The 17,068-nt window shown below is 48.7% G+C and overlaps 1 protein-coding gene and 1 long non-coding RNA gene across 2 annotated transcripts in view; one reads left to right on the forward strand and one right to left on the reverse strand.

Annotated features, from left to right (window-relative positions):
• Nucleotides 1-17,068, reverse strand: part of LOC129385553 (uncharacterized) — a 449,244-nt gene that overhangs the window by 321,818 nt on the left and 110,358 nt on the right. The gene's annotated exons all lie outside the window — the stretch shown is intronic.
• LOC126533588 (cell division control protein 42 homolog) overlaps nt 1-17,068 on the forward strand; it is a 135,157-nt gene that overhangs the window by 40,050 nt on the left and 78,039 nt on the right. The window contains exon 2 of the mRNA XM_050180753.3: nt 4,126-4,184. Within this exon, the coding sequence (XP_050036710.1) occupies nt 4,126-4,184 (59 nt within the window). The remainder of the gene's footprint in view (nt 1-4,125; nt 4,185-17,068) is intronic.

Raw genomic sequence — 17,068 nt, forward strand, 5'->3', positions numbered from 1 at the left:
ACCTAAAGGTCAAGTATAGTCCGGTGTTAACGGGAACAGGCAGTCATAAAGTATTCTGCCGTTGATAACAGCTGTGGTATGGTGTCAAATGCACAGACCAATTTTTAAATGTAAAACTGCACACCCGATTCATCATATGAGCCACTTCGTTCTGATAAAAATGAAGAAATGTTCCAGTTATGTTATCTTCATTACTGGTTAAGTGTTCCTTTTAACATTTTAACAATGCATTACGATACTGTGCATATATAGACTGATCCCCACAAACAGCGGTGGTTTTGTAACATGTGCAGTTGTCGCGAATTGGTGCAAAACACACGTGCGCATGCTGAGCGTGTGACGAAAGATATCTGCCGACCATAGAGTTGCCTTCTAGAATAACTGAAGAGAACTCTAGCACTAAGGAGATTCCTCAGCTATACCATGGGAATGATGATACAGTACTCATGAATCTGTCCGATTTTCATACTCGCGGTTGCAGACGTTCTTGCGGCGTTATTTAATACGCCTCGCGTATCCTAATTTAGCAACAAAATGTGACTGTTCACAATTTACAAAGGCATTAAGGCAATTATTTTATCCGCACATGCCCCTAAACGTTGCGAATCGTTGCGTTTGTAATACATGTTTTTGTTTTTTTCTAAGAATGATGAACTAGCCAAGTCGCAAAGCCAATTTAAGCCAGAAGGACAAAGTTCAGTGAAATCCGTGTGCTAAATAGCCACCGCCGATCCCCATTCAGAGGGTGCTATTCTGCGCATTCACACATTCCGTCAAATAGCCGAATACGCCATCTTCTCAGCTGTGATTGGTCCACAGGGATGCTACGGCCTCTCTGATTGGCTCAAAACGCCGCCGTCACCACGTTTGCTGCCATTCCGAATAGCACTCCCGGCTGAATCGCCATACTTGTCGCTCGCGTCACACTAGCCCCACAGTTTGCTCTAGGAATTTTAGTAGGATACTCTGTGACAAGCTACAGCCCCATAGTCGTTATCTCTGCTAAGGAAAACGGCCGCGACATAGATGCGGGACAAGACACAGCATGATCGTTTAAGCTTGTCAGGTGATCGTCGGCGCCATGCGTGCTCCGCGGCTCTGGCTCAACCGCGAGATATCGCGGCGGCTTGGTTCACGCTACGTGCGTGTAATAATGGCCCGTCTGGATCCTTATCTTTGTTATTCACTTTCGGCGCGCTTTTGCTTATCGCGTTCGCGTGTTCCGAGTATACAGACTGCAGCGTGTAGCATTTTTTGTCATCTCGTCCCATGGAACATCTGCAGTGCACGCCAGTGATAACGCTGTGAGGATGTACGGGGCTTTGCGTCAGGCCGAGGGCGAAAGATAAGTGCGTGTCAATCGCTATGGTTGCTTGGATCAAGGTTGATATCAGTACTTGTAGAATGACTTGCAATGTACGAGGGTAGATACGCGCGTATGCTACCTATAATCGATGCTAACCAATGAAACTCCTGTTACACTGCATACGATTCGGACGTGACCTCGATTGGCAACTCGCTGTCCCGATATATGCACTTCCTCTGATAGCATGGGTCTAGGCTGTGTCGTTTCACTGCTGCATTACGGGCACCCTGCACCGGCCAGGGGACGCTCTGTACGGGTGCAAAGCAAACGAAACATTCCAAACGACGACGGCTCGCGCTTCGTCACTCGTTTACACGTCACGCATCGAGATGTGCCAAGCTCAAGAAGCTCCAGAATCTTCGCGTTTCTTACCCCTTCCCCCACCCAACTCCCTCTATAGCAAACATGCTTAGTCATGCATACCATGCGCGCATTGATATCTTCGAATGTCGGGCATTCTTGTCTCGTGATAACGGATCGCAGTTGTCACGGCGCTTGTGCAACAGCGCCACTCCCGTTTTTATCCACCGTCCGCTAGTATGTGTGCTCTGGCGCTGTTGTCGCTATGGATGGAAGGATGAGGGGAGTAATTCTGCGGTTTTACGTCCCAGCGCCACGAGTACACTATATTTCACGCCGCATTGCGGGACGAACTCGGGATTGATTTTCACTACATGATGTTCTTTAACGTGCACCGAATGCGCGGTGTACCGGAGCTTTATGTTATCTTTTATTTTATTTTTCATTCCACTCCACCGGAATGCAGCAACCGCTGTCGGGATCGAACCCGCGACCTCGCGCTCGGCGCAAAGCAATAGCCACGAAGCTATACTGCGGCGCACCTGACTTTGTAAATTAAACTTTAGTGCAATGTGCTACGCGCGTGTCGTTTTTCAAGGCGAAAGCCTTAACTGGCTCGACGCAGTGGTTCATACCCGAAAAAAGCGGCGTCTAGCTCCAGGGATGCAGAAAATGAGCTATGAAAAAAAGAATGCCATAATAAGGAATGGCTGCATATGACTGAAGAAACGAAAGAACGAAGAAATGAAGGAAAGAAATCTACAAGGAAAGAATGACGAAATGAAAGAGAACGAAGGTACCTTTAGATGTAGCATTAGGTGCTCGCATATGCCGCTGAGCAGGTCGACCTGCAGCGCCACACGTTTACTTGACACTGCGGCTCGCTATGTCCTGCAAGAAGTGTGACCCCTCCGATTGTGTACCTTAATGCATGACCACGTGTGCAGCAGGCTTTCGCCTTCACGTGTTGCAGGAGTGTAACATGCTGTCGGTTCTTCTTTTTATTTTTTATTTATTTTTTAGCACGTGTTCTGCGTACGCGTTCGGAATAAGTTCGTTGGAAGTTGGCGCCAGCGTCATAGTCTGTTTTCCTTGCTGCCTATTTGTCTCTCTGGCGGTAAATACGTCCTTTAGTACACACTAACTAGGTCTAGGACAAGTTCTTCCGTACTTATAGGTATTCATAATAGAAACTAGACAGGAAAGCAATGTCCTACTGCTAACCATACTCAACCCTATACAGACCGGTCGCGATGGCCTATATATACGCGTAGTTACGGCTTCAGCCTGCTGCGTGGGAGATCGCTTGTTGGTTTCCCGGCCGTGGGGACCTCGACAAAGAAAACCGGTCGGGAATACAGCACTTTGGGTGAACATTAATAGGAGCCCCACTTCTCCAAATAAAATACGGAGCCCTCTACAACGTATACGGGGTGTATAAATAGACCCAGTGACTCCTTGGGCTGGTAACGGCCACCAGACAATCAAATTAACCACTGAGCAGTGTCGCGTTCACCGCCTGCAACTCTCCATTTATTGCTGCCCCCACGAAATTGCGACCTCCTCTGAACTGTGCCTGCTTTTTTTTTTATTTTACGATAGTGCTCTGCGAATGTTTCATTTTGTCATATACTTACATATATGTATATATGTTTTTTTCTTGAAAACGCTGAAGAAGCAGCCACAACAGAAAGATTACACGGAGCATTCATCAGAACCAGCTAAATCGTTTGAAAAAAAAAAAATTAAAGCTAGAGTGTCTCCGCGCATGTGAAGTGTGCGACGTCAAAGTGTGCGTGACGTCTGTGTGTCTTCAATTGTGGTTGTGTCGCACACGTGCTACTTTATGCCCTTATAAACGAGAAGAAAGTGGGTTAACCGAGGGACCCCGATTTTTATTAGTTATATCGTTGGCTTTTTATGCCCTTATGTGATAGGACGGAGACCGCACTGCGAGGCCTGCGCCTTAATTAACCTTAACCGCCCTAGGGTTCTTTAAAAACGCCCGCTACAAATCTAGCCGCGCGGGCGTTCTCGCATTCCGCACCGATGGGAACGCGACGGCCGCGGCTGGGATTCGCTCGCGCCCGTACGGCAAACGTGGGCGGTTTGGGCGGACTGCCGGATGGGCGGAGGCGTAAGCGTGGGTGATGGTGATGACAATCGTGATGATTTACGGGCGTCCTCTTTGAAACGTGGCGGTGACAAATAGTAACCCGGCGTGCTTGAGTTAACCAGTTCAGCTATTATACATGCTTTTCATGGCTGGAGTGGGGACGCCATTTTGTTGCGCGGAACTCAAACGGACAGACACAAAGCTAGTAACCAAGTGTATCCTGCTTCACCTTGGGACGTGTTAGCTGTGTCCATAGCTTGGTTCTCGTGCTATATGATTGAGCGAATGCTATAAAGTGATATATTCACACATTCCTCTTTTTTTTTTTTTTTTTTGTTAACAGTGGTGGTGACAGTGGACAACCAGCCGGTACGTCTGCAGCTCTGTGACACGGCGGGACAGGTGAGGGACCTTTACTCGATGTCTTCGAAAGCATTATTCTGGTGCCTGTGTTTTGTGTGGAATTGAATCTGTTGACCTTCAATTCTCAAGAAAGTGACGACTCTGTTCCGATTGTATTCCTTTTTATCGCTTCGTCAACGATCCCCTCAGATGGTCGAAATTTCCGGAGTCCTCCACTAAGGCGTGCGGTCGTAATCATATCGAGGTTTTGGCACATGAAACGCCCATTATTTCATTTTAAAATTTTCGCATGGTCAGTGGCCCGATGCGGCGCTCTGTCCACGTTATTGCCGCAATCGGCTTGCCGTCAGCAAGGGCCGATAAAAGGGATAAAAGAATTGTCATTGCATGATGTACCCCACCCCCCATGTAACACTCCTGATAAAGGGGCCTTTAAGGAAGTAAACTGACTGACTGACTGAAAAGAGTGAAGCGAAATTGAATCCACACGTTATACCGACACACAGTTGCTTGGCGTTTTGTGATGACAGTCGTCATCAATTTACTCGATGTTCTTCTTTTTTAATGTTTTTTCGCGAATCTCATATTTCGGAACGGTAAATAAAAGTGTATACACAATACCGCATATCACTGTGTATGGCGTATGCCTCTTTTTTTTTTTTTTCGTACTGCCGCGCTTTTAATGGCAACAGCAACACTGTTGCCGCCGTCCACAACCTTTGCGTTAAACCAAAATAATTTCTGCGGAAATCCTGAAAGAATAAGAGTAGTCGTAAAGATAGACTAAGAAACTTTCACTCCGATGTGTCACGAACACGCCACAGTTCGTTGTTTACATCTTCGAGCGATTTTTTACTGTTCGCTAAGTTGAGCTAAAACCACGCACTCTGCTGTTCGCGGTAGACGCTCTAACGCGGTCTCGCCTCTTAAAATTTGGCTTCGCGCCGGCAGCGGTTATCGTAAACAACGGCCTGAAAAGAAAAGTACAACAACCAAGACACCAACTTCTGCAAACCGTGGCCAAAAAGAACTGAAGCTTTAATGAACCGTTTCGACAACGCCGCTCCGCAGCTGCGCCCGGCAAAGCATTTAACGGAGACAGAAGCAGGCTCGAGAAGGTCAAGACCGGTACACGCCATAGGGTCCGCTAGAATTCACGTGCCCATCTATCAGCGGGTTTCGAAACTCGGCCGGCACTTAGGAGGGAAAGGAGAGGGGGGGGCGGAGCCACGTGACCCGGGAGAGACTTCAGCTATGTGGGACTATCGCTCGGGCCTCGCTTCTAGGTATCAGCCCCCATTCTTAATCCAATAAACCCCGGACGAGAAGAAAAGGTGAGGGGAGTTGGAGAGGGGGGGGGGGGGGCTGAAGATTCTTCCGGATTCCCGCCGCAAGAGTTACGGCGTCGCCGGACCGGCAGTGACGTGGCGTGTCCTCGTGATTGCTTCGCAAGAAGAACGATGCATTCGCTTCCGGGGCTGCAGGAGCATCTTGAGGAGTCGCCGCATACACTATAAGGCGTCATTAAGTAACCCCTCCCCTTTCCACTCGGCCCCACAACCGTCTGGCGTATAAAATGTTCTCGCGGGGATGGAGTCGACTCTGTGCACTCTCGTCCGCACCCATTTCCGTGCAACAGAGCGAAAGCTATATATATATAAGACTGGCGTGAGCCACATAGTTTCCCTATACGGAAATTGCTAGGGATATATAAGACTGGCGTGAGCCACAGGGTTTCCCTATACGGAAATTGCTAGGGAAAACTCGGGCGCCGAGATCGTCCAGCTGTTATCCTGGGACTTATGGGTAGTGCGCGGGTTTGTCTTATTAATCGCCGCGCTTGTGGCTTGAAACCTTCTGGTTGCCTTATCTGTGCGCATACATCACGCTGTACCTCTCTCAGTGTTAGAGAAATCTTTCTCTTTCTCTCTCTCTCTCTCTCTTGAATAAGTCTCAACGCATGCTCGTAATCACTGCGAATTGTTGCCCCGTATATACTATTGCTTTTTGCGTCTTTTTCCCGAAATATTCATTGAATCATTGTATTCCTTGATCTGTTCATTTCTCCTGTATTGTACTTTCTAGTATTAGTGCCTTCCGTTAATTTTACTCGTGTTTTTTCCTTGAAGTGTGCCTTTGTGACATTTTATTACTTCAGTTTTTTTTTCATGTTTTGATCTTTCTAGTAATGTTGAAGAGCCCTGCATTGGGGAGTATCTCTTGTACCAGACTTCAGAAGGCTGCTTACTCTTTTTTTAATGTCTTTGATATAGTAACCCCCCCCCCCCCCCTTTACACAGTGCCCCCATAGGGCCTGTAAGGTATTTTAAATAAATAAACGCAACATCTCGTTGAAAGTGGTCAATCTGCGAAGTCACAAAGCCGTTCGAAGCCAGAAGGACTAAGTTTATGCGCAAATACATGCGCTACCCATTAATCACCCGGCTTGATAACTGAATTCCCGTGATTACACTCCCCTGTGCAGACACTGGCGCCACATTTCTCCCTAGTGATTAGGAAAATCTACCGTGTCAGACAATCAGTATAGTGGTACGAGAGAAGGCGGCTGCGCGTGTTCCATAGAGAAGTGGAAGAACCAAAGACGCGATCGCCTTTCGTGCGCTGCTAATTCCGTTCCGTGACGCCTAGCACTTCGTTACCGTCGACCAGCGTGGTGCGCGGGGCGATCAGCTGAGAGTGACAATGGGCGATTGCTTCTCTGCGCCATTGCGTAATCTTGTACACTATCAAATCCGGCCACATTGCCGTCGACTCTCCGTCTTCTCGGCTCTGATTGGCCCACGGGACTGCATGATGTAACCGCGCAAACGACAATGGACGAAGATGGAAACGCACTGGACAAGCGCGGACTTCAACTCGGATTTCCTCCAGGAAAGCCACACATTCATACATGTATCATAATCACACTTGATAATCATCGGACAACCATAACTCGACATTGGCAGGTGGGCGTGAGTGGCACAAATTTCTGTGTAAATAATTGAACTCTTTCCTAACTCTTTTCATTGGCCCGCGTGCCAATGTCGCGTGATGGTTGTCCGATGATTATCAAGTGTGATTATGATACATGCATAAATGTGTGGCATTCCTGGAGAAAATATGAGTTGAAGTTGCATTCAAATATCGACCACCAACTGGTTAGCCCGGTTTTCTCTGTTACATATGCCGCGGGACTGCTAGGGTCTCTCGCCGATTGGCTCAAAGCGTCAACATGGCCGAGTTCTTAGAAGCGGGATGCATCGTGCAGCAAGCACTGACGTCATCGACGCCGCCATATCGTTTTGCAGCCGCAGCGCGGTGAAAGGTCTCGCATTATCTCGTGCAGCGCAACAGCGGAAGCACCGAACAGGACAAACAAAATGGCGTATGTGACGTCACATGGCTGCTAGATTTAGGAGCCGTGGTTCTGTGGCTTTCATGTAGGTTGGCTCACGACGCGACCGGCGTATACCTTTCAGTGCGCTGCACGGAGTTGGCGGTATGGATCGCGCTTGTCTCGGCTTCGTTTTCTTTCTCGCGGCTTTCGGGCGACCGACTCCGCCTTCTCCCTTCTGCCGTCTCGTTGGGTGTTACAAATGGAGCAGTAAATAAGACGAACGGGGGCCGTCCGCCGCCTCACCGCTGATCTAATGTGTGTAGTAGGTCCGGGCGCGCACACGCTCCAAGAACGTGGCGCCTCATGAAAATACATGGACCGGGCCAGGTCTAGGCGCTTATGCAGTATACCGGGTGTCCCAGCTAACTTGAACCAAGGGTTTAAAAATGAAATATTGGAGTCAGGAGAGTGAAACTAACTGCATATTGGTGATAGGCATTTGGCGCACCACGGGAAATTTTTTGTATCGCAATTACTTAACTAGTAATTAAGATAATTTTTTTAAATTTTTTAATATTGACTTTAGACACTAAATGTGATTCGCAAAGTTGGAGAGCACTTTCAGAAACCCGCATTCCATTATTCGCCATAAAGAAAACCTTACGTGTACCTCTTTTTCCGAGCTCGAAAGAAAGCCCGCGAAATACAAAAAAAATCACGTGACGAGCACATTTGCGCGTCGCGATCGTGCTGCTCTCAACCGTGCTTTCAGTGAACGAAATCAGCTCCGGCCTTTATTCGACGGCCCCGTTGCAGCGGCAGGCCGATATCTTGGCGGGGGTTTTTCGTCCGCGTCAGCTAGTTGGCACCCGGCGACGACGACTTAGTCCCAATCTGATAAGATACTGAGATGGCGAGTCTGCTTTGTCACTCAGAAGCAAAAGAGAAATACAGGGAATAATGTTTCGCCGCGAGGTGTTGGCGGCTGTGTGTTGCAGTTTCCTAATGAGGATTTTGAAAGCTGGAAGCAGCGGTGAAGCACAGTTTGTCGTGTGCTCTTCTTATGCCACTCTCATGCGAGACTGAATCTTTGGTGTAGTGATTACTAGCACTGCAGACATGCCGTTTACAAATGAAGAGAAAGCAGACATGGTTCTGGCTCTAGGTGCATGTCATGGGAACAGAAGGCGCGCTGCAGACCTTATGCAACAATGGCACCCAGGCAGGCGGCCAAGTTCAGTAACGATCCTGCGTGCCTTCGAGACGCTGCGACGGATGGGCAGTTTTACGTCCACACGACACAGAGCACCTGTTTTTGACGAGGACTTCGAGACGCATATTTTATCGCTGTTCGCTCTGGAACCCCAAGCAAGCGTGCGCAGCGTGAGCGAGGATACCGGAGTCTCCAGGTCATCAGTTTGGCGAATACTGCGCAAACACCGACTGCATCCGTACCACGTACAGCTTCATCAAAATCTGTTGCCACGGGACTTCCAAAACAGGACCGATTTTGCTAATTGGATTCTGATAAAGATGCAGGACGACCCGGATTTTTTGAACAAAGTGATATGGAGTGACGAAGCTAGTTTTTCGCGCAATTCACAGGTGAACCTGCACAATGCTCATTACTGGAGCGATTCAAATCCCTACTGGGTTTTACAGACGCAGCACCAGTACCAGTGGTCATTTAGTGTTTGGTGTGGACTTTTCGACGGTAGTTTGATCGGGCCTGTGTTTTTCGACCAGACGCTGACAGCAGATCGCTACACCAATGATATCCTCAGAGGACCCGTTGACGACTTCCTTTCGGATCTACCGCTCGCCAGGGCCACAAATGTGTGGTTTCAACACGATGGCGCCCCCGCGCACAGCAGCGCCAAGGCTCGGACCTGGCTCGACGCAGCGTTCCCGCAGAAATGGATAGGACGACTAGGTCCCGTGAACTGGCCAGCCAGGTCTCCTGATATGACACCTCTGGACTACTTTTTGTGGGGTCATATCAAGGACAAGGTGTACAGCACACCAACTTCCACACCGCAAGACCTTAAAGACAAAATAACGGAAGTCTGTTTAAACATGCCTGAGGCTGTCATACGAAATGCAACGGCTGATTTGGTTACAAGATGCCATAGCTGTATCGTCGCACAAGGTGACCTATTCGAGCACTTTTTATAATTGGTAAGAAACCGAAATGAAATGGAGTCAGGACAACCGCATGCCACGGCTGTCATCGCCGCACAGCCAAGCCATAAACCGCCACTTTTATTTTCTTTGCAACTGGCAAATAAAACTCCTCTCATTTGAAAACTTCGAGCTTGGCAGTCTTTATCGCGACTGCAAAGCGCAGCGCACTCGCTGCAATTTACACCGTCACGCGCGAACTGGCTGACACGGCCGAAGAAACCACCACCAAGATATCGGCCTGCCTCTGAAACGGGGCCGCCGAATGAATACCGGAGCTGATTTCGTTCACTGAAAGCACGGTTGAGAGCAGCACGATCGCGGCGCGCGAATGCGCTCGTCACGTGGTTTTTTTTGTATTTCGCGGGCTTTCTTTCGAGCTCGAAAAAAGAGGTACACGTAAGGTTTTCTTTATGGCGAATAATGGAATGGGGGTTTCTGAAAGTGCTCTCCAACTTTGCGAATCACACTTAGTGTCTAAAGTCAATATTAAAAATTTTAAAAAAATTATTTTAATTACTAGTTAAGTAATTGCAATACAAAAAATTTCCTGTGGTGCGCCAAATGCCTGTCACCAATATGCAGGTAGTTTCACTCTCCTGACCCCAATATTTCATTTTTAAACCCTTGGTTCAAGTTAGCTGGGACACCCGGTATAAGTGCCGTCGCATACGCGTTTCGCGAAGGATTCGTTGTGTGTACAGCACGTAGGCCCGATGCGAGTGTGTGACCCGACTCGCCCCGGCAAAGCGAATCTCCCGGAACCGGATTACGGTGTACGCCTGCAGGTGGCGCGGCTGTCGCATTACCAATGTCTCGCGCTGGGTTCCCTAGGTGAATGTGACCTCACTCGCTACACACGCTGTGGATCGAATATCTCGAACCGGGTTGTAGCGTACACCTGTAGATGGCGCAGCTATTGAATTACCACGGTGTAATGTTGGGGACGATGGAAGCGTAGGGGTGGTTGGTGCCTGAAGACACCTCGAGAATCTGGCACGACTTGTTTACTGTTGGCAAGGCGTGTCTCTTCGACGTATATATGCGTTCTAGGAGTGCCCTTTTTGGTCATGGCTCCGTTTATAGACTTTCAACGTTGCATTGCTGTTGAGCTGCAGTGATGCGTATACACCGGGTGACGTTTTGTTTACGTTCTGACGTGTACGTCTCTGCGAGGTCATTTCCCGGCTTACGAAAGCAGCTTGAGATATACGAGCACAATTACGTGTGCATGCTTCAGCTTATCCTTTATATATGCAGGAGCGCATTGCGCTTTTCTTTGTGAACGGTGGAACGCACTCAACGGTCTGCTGCATCGTGTAAGCACCTAAGCGCTGACAAGGAACTTCCCCTCCGGCTTGGGCTGTTTTCCCTGCGATATCGGAGTTTGCGTACAACCATCGCACGACGTGTTCTTGACGTATATTGGCGTATATATGACGCATATATGACGTGTACATATGACGTGTTTATATGACGTGTTTATATGAGGTATTCCAGCATATCTTCTACGCCTATGCATATCCGTCATAGCGTATAGCCATACGGAAAGTACAATCGTCAATCGATGGAAAATTGCGGGGGTGCAAAAGCATAAAAATGCAATTTGATTTAATTACAATGCATAGCGTCCGTTATTTAACCCCACAAGGCCCAACATATATATTTGATGTGCCGGGTCTAATGCCTCGTAATTGACGCGCTAAAGCGAAGTGTAATTTATGGACCGCTCAGAACACCAATTACTAATTAATGAATTACTACCAAATGCTCTAATTTTTCTGGATGTACGTGGAATGGTGTTTGCGCTGTTAATCGCTACTTTATCCAGAGAGATATGAGGACGGGAGATCGGGTGTTCGCCGCGGTTCTTGAGTTTGGATGCCCTACGAAAATATCGAAAGAGAACACATACAAGTGAGAGAGAGAGAGAAAGTGTTTAATGTCAGCTGAAGATGTCAGTCCTGTTTTACACCGGGCTTGCTACTTCTGAGGAGTTGCTTGAATTCCCATGACGAGGAGAAGAATATAAACAAACGCAAAAGAAAATATTGGAATGTATGAAAGAACCAGGAGTAAACGTACATACCAGACTACTAAACAAAATGCAAAAAAAGTCTATAATAAGCAAGTAGCGGTCTGCGCAAAACACAAGAAGGCCAGAAAGAAAGATAGGACAGTGATCAGACCAGCGATTTTTTTCCCCCGCACACCCAGTGCAGGGTAGCAAACTGGACACTCGCCTTGTTGACCTCCCTGTCTCTCCTCTCCTTGCTCTCTCTCTCTCTCTCTCTCTCTCCAGCCTTGGCGTATTTTGCGCAGCTTGTTCAGTATGAACCAACCAATCCCTTCCCTCCCCCCCTACGGAGTACTTCTGGAATGTCTATAAGTGCTGGCTGGCGTAAGTATAACAGCGGGGCCTTCGACGAAAGCCAGGGTCGCACAAAGAGCAAAACCGCAACGAGGCTGCTTCCGGCTCACCGCGCGGCTCAACAGCGCATGCACGGGCGTTGGTCCTTTGATGGCGGCAGCCCCCCTCCCCCACCTCTAGAAATTAGCGCCTCATTAGTGGGCTCGGCCGCCGCCGCTAGCGCTCGCTGCTGTTGGCTTGCTGCTGCCGCTGCGTCGTCTGCTGCGTTCGCGCTTATACTCTCCCCTTCCCCGGCGGCCTGCTTGCACACCCCCCCTCCACCCACTCTCTTGGCACGGCTGCAGCTACGGGGCTGTGCGCTAATGCGCTCGTCGCCGTCGACTGCGGCTATTTAAGACGGTGCGTGGTGCGCGTCGGCGGGAAATCGTCGTTCGGCAGAGTGTACAGGAGAGGGGGGCAAAAGGTTGGGGGGTGCACCACATCGGGGTGGAAGAGCGGGATTCCCCCCCTTGCTTCGGCTGCGTGCTGCTGCTGCTGCTGTTGTTAGTGCATGCCCGACTCCCCCCCTCCGCCGAACTCTTCTCTCTGACGCTGCAATTGCGTAGCTGCGCACCACCTCACCACCGTGCTGCCCCCTCGCGATCTTTTGGGGAGGGTGCAACGACCTGGACGACGGAGCGCGGGGCGAAAACGTTAGGCCCGCTGGCGCGGGGTCAGGAAACTGGACCGCAGCACAGCATCTCCTGCGTGTGTGCGGGAGGAGCGTGTGTATTTTATATCTATATATATGTATATATATACGTGTGCGTGCCAGTTTTCTAGAAAAGGACACGTCGAAAGTATGGCAAAGTAGTCAAACGCCTGCTTGTAGATTGTCTAGATTCATCTCTAGAAGGATACAGCTGTGAAGTACGCGGTCTTGCTACATCGCGGAGCCCAAGTTGATCTATAAAAGGTCTGGTTGTCTACCACAGGTTTATAGTCATCTTAGTAAGCGTGGATGGAGAAGGCGTATAAGTTGCGAAAGTCTGGATTCTCTACATTCATGTCTGTAATGGCGGAGGTATAGAAGCTAAAGTAGTGCAAAAAGTGTTTCGTTTGCCTACATTCTTCTCTATAAGTTGAGTACGGAAGGTTAATGGACAGCTTAGTTTCGTCTATGTAAGTGTGGATCGAGCAGCCAAAGTAGTCGACGAGAAGTCTATGCTTTGTCTACATTCATCAAAATAACTGTGGTTAAAGAAGGCAAAATAGTGCACAAGGAGCCTACATTCGTCTGCATTCCACATATGTAAGTGTGGAGCCAGGAGCCACGTAGCTGTCTACGGGAGGTCTTCTGGATGCCTATTTTCGCCTTAGAAGGCGGATCTAATAGTCAAAGTTGCCCTCGAGAAGTACTGTGAACTGCCAACACAACAGAGGGTATGACGCGAAAATGTGGTGCAACGTCGTCTGATCGGAGTACGTATACAGCCGGAATGAATGGATACGTCTAGGCGTCGTCTTCGCTACGGCTCGCCAAAGAACTCGACGCGAAAGACGATTACAGGGCGTCGACGTTGGTCTCACGTGGAAGTGGGCCGCCGCTATGCATGTGTGGCCAAACAGACGAAAGCTGCAGACGACGGAGCAGAAGGGATTGTCGTTCTTCTTTCGTCTGTCGGCCGACTGCCGTCTGCATTGCAGTCCGCCTCTGCTCTAATGGTGCGGTCGTCTGGTTATGCGGTCTGACTCCCTCTCCCTATCTCCATCTCGAAGCTGGCAAGCGCCACGCTGTCTGGAAGGAACGCAAGGTCCGGCGCGCGGCCTTTGCTTCGTCCAACCGCGCTCTCTCTCGCCGTCTAACTACGCCCTCTTCCTCAATTCCTCTCTCCTCCTCACCCTTTTCCTCGTCTCTGTGCTTGCCGGCTGTAAGTAGTACGTTCGTGCAGAAGCATCGTCGACGAAACACTCGCAGCCTTCGTTCTCCTGTGCCCGCAACCCCCCCCCCCCTCCCTTCAAACTGCCGCGCCGCTGGCGTATACCGTATAGCGTGGTGTAGTAGCCACACTTCTTTCTGTTTAGTGATAACTACCGCATTTATTCATGTATTGGACCCGCGGTGTCGCTGAAATTATGCCAGAGGGTGATATCAGGCGAATTTATCACAAGATCATAAGTTACCGCGCCGTGGCTGTCGTGCCGAATTTTCAATTTATGAGTGATCAGTACGTGGCAGAAATTCACCTACCTTCGTCGTAAGTGCTTTTTAACATTTGATTGCCGTCATCATATTAACATGCCCGTTATCACGATTGCCCGGCGCCTGCTCTTATAATAGTTCTAAAGTAACTTGTTTCTAGATGTCCGGATGGTTACACGTTGCCGATCCATTAAATCAATGGCAATGTAATTGAGGGATGTAATTAACGAATGCAGGCTTGTTGCAAGCACTTACTCCGATTGACACACCAGGCAGTACAAACGTGTGTATGATTCCAATATTTAATAATGAAAACAAAGCATACGCGTACTGTTATAACACAAGCAGTACGTTAGCAATGTTCTGTAAATAAGAGCAGCGATATAAAAACAGTGGTGCAAAAAGAAGCTTTTTTTATGCAAGTATTGATCCGGTGCGCACATTTTATTTATTTATTTATTTTTCATCTTCGCTGAAGTCAGCTGCACGGACGTTCAGGAAAGCGCTGTCGGACATAAAAGAAAAAGGATCGCTTTCTTTCTGTTTTAAGTTTTAAGCTCCAAATTTGGTGGAAGGATGTAGGTGGCTAGATATTATGTGAGGTGGTATGTCTTACGTGTATATATATTGAAGAGCACACATACAAAAAAGAAAGGCATGTTTACTTGCTTAGGTTACGGCCGCCGTAGCACGGCCTTCTTGAGAGTGAAATGTAAGCGAATGAAACATGCCTGTTTCGTAAGCGTGTTCCTTCATTCTAAACTGCGTACATACCGAACTTACAGAACATCGTTTCTTTTTTTTAGATTATATTATAAATAATATAATTATACATTAGGTAGGCAAGGCGTGTCTTTTGCAGTACAAATTCTGAGGTACGCGAGCAGCGTGCATTGCCGAGTTTTACGTTCGCGGAATTACGCGCTCACGTGACCTGCGTCCCCCACCCTTCTTTTTTGTTGTTGTTGCACGTCCTCTCTGTAATTGTACTGCTTCAAACATTCAGTCTCGTCGAACGAGCACCGAAACTGTGACGTTCTCTCAAAATTGGCGATGCCGGCGTTACATAGGCCGGAGTGCCGGTAACGTGCGAGTCTATGCGGTGCTCCTCAGGAGGCCCCGCGTGCTCGTCTGGCAAGGTCGTTGACTACCACCGCCGCTACTACCGACATCGCGCTTGCCGTCGTCGACGCCGCGCTGTGCACGTATACAGCGTCCCCCCCCCCCCCCCCCCCCGCCTCTTTCCCCGCTTTTACCCTCTTCTCCTGTGAGGCTCGTCCAGTTTTTGCCGCCGGTTGGCCTCGCTCATTATTTCCGCCGCGTAGTCGTCGTCGATGGTTTGCGATACTCTGGCCGCCGTAATACGGGCAAGGCAGGCCGCCAATAAGCAAGCCGGTGGAGAGGGAGTCGGCGAGAAATGGAAGGAGAGGAGGATATGTTTGCTGTCCCCGTCCCCACTCATTTTGCCCGCCTTACATCAATTCATTAAGCTCTATTGAAACACACACACACACTCACACACACACACACACACACACACATATATATATATATATATATATATATATATATATATATATATATATATATATATATATATATATATATACATGGCAATTCTACGAATATCTGAAGTAATATTTAAAAGTAGGCGTTTTGACACAAAAACGACGGTTCCTTCGAAGACACGCCGTCAGTGGTGGCGACCATGGGGTGACGGGTGATACTTCGTAATCAGTCGCTAATTAGCAACAACGATATAATTAACTTTAGAGCCTTTAATTTCAGCGGGCTCATCTTAATTCGGAAAATTGAAGCGTGCTTACCGTGCAAGCCATGTCAACATTTGGATCCGGAAAAAAGAAAGAGTGATTACCCGCGGAACCGTGGCACGACGAATTTCGACTATCAGAGGGCGCGCGAATCCGAAATTGGATAAGGGACCCTAAAACTGGGAAGCTGCAGCGAGCGGCGCAAAGCCGCGACCCTCCAGGTGACGTTTGCTGACGTCACCCGGCGGCGGGTAGCCAGCGCGATGGGCCTCGTGCTCCTCGCTGTCGCAGCGCGCTTGCTGCCCATCAGAGCACCGCCATTCATTCATTCATTCATTCATTCATTCAATGCTAGAAACATATAGCGCGTTGCTGTTCCTGCTTGACTGCTTTCATTCATTCATTCATTCGTTGCTCGAAAAACGCAGCGCGTTCCTGTTCCTGCTTGACTGGTATACAGCTTTCATTCATTCATTCATTCATTCATTCGTTCATTCATTCATGGAAACACACAGCGCGTTCCTGATCCTGCTTGACTGGTGCGTAGCACGTAATCATCTGTAAGACGGCGACGAGGTCGACACGCTAGGGGCCGCACCTTATCAGCACAAACTCGGCGATGCACCGGTCTCTTCGTTGGTGTGTCTCCCGGTCTGCAGGTAGCGAACTCGTCGACGGAAGGCTCTCATAGTCGAAATTGCTGGGTACGTGTGACTCAGTTTGCTTAAGATGAGGTTAGTTTGTAGCGTTATTGTTTGAAGTTTATCGTCTGTACGCGCTGAAAGTACTGTATTGCAGACTAAGGTTAATACGTAAAGGGGTTAGGCCCTTGAAAAATTGGACTCGAAGGCATTCTGACGGATGCGAATACACTTACACATGGTACGTGTTGTAAGCAGCGCGCAGGGTGTCACACTAGGTGTTCCACATATCTGTGCGTTGTGCAGGCTATTTGATGATGCCCTGTGCCAGATAGCACAATTATCCCTAAAGCTGTGTTGCTCGAAGAGGCGGACATAACTTGGACATTATGTGGACGTTACAAGAATTCCAAAACGCACATTTGACTGAATAACATAA

Source organism: Dermacentor andersoni, chromosome 7 (assembly GCF_023375885.2).
Source record: "Dermacentor andersoni chromosome 7, qqDerAnde1_hic_scaffold, whole genome shotgun sequence".
Taxonomy (NCBI): Eukaryota; Metazoa; Arthropoda; class Arachnida; order Ixodida; family Ixodidae; genus Dermacentor; species Dermacentor andersoni.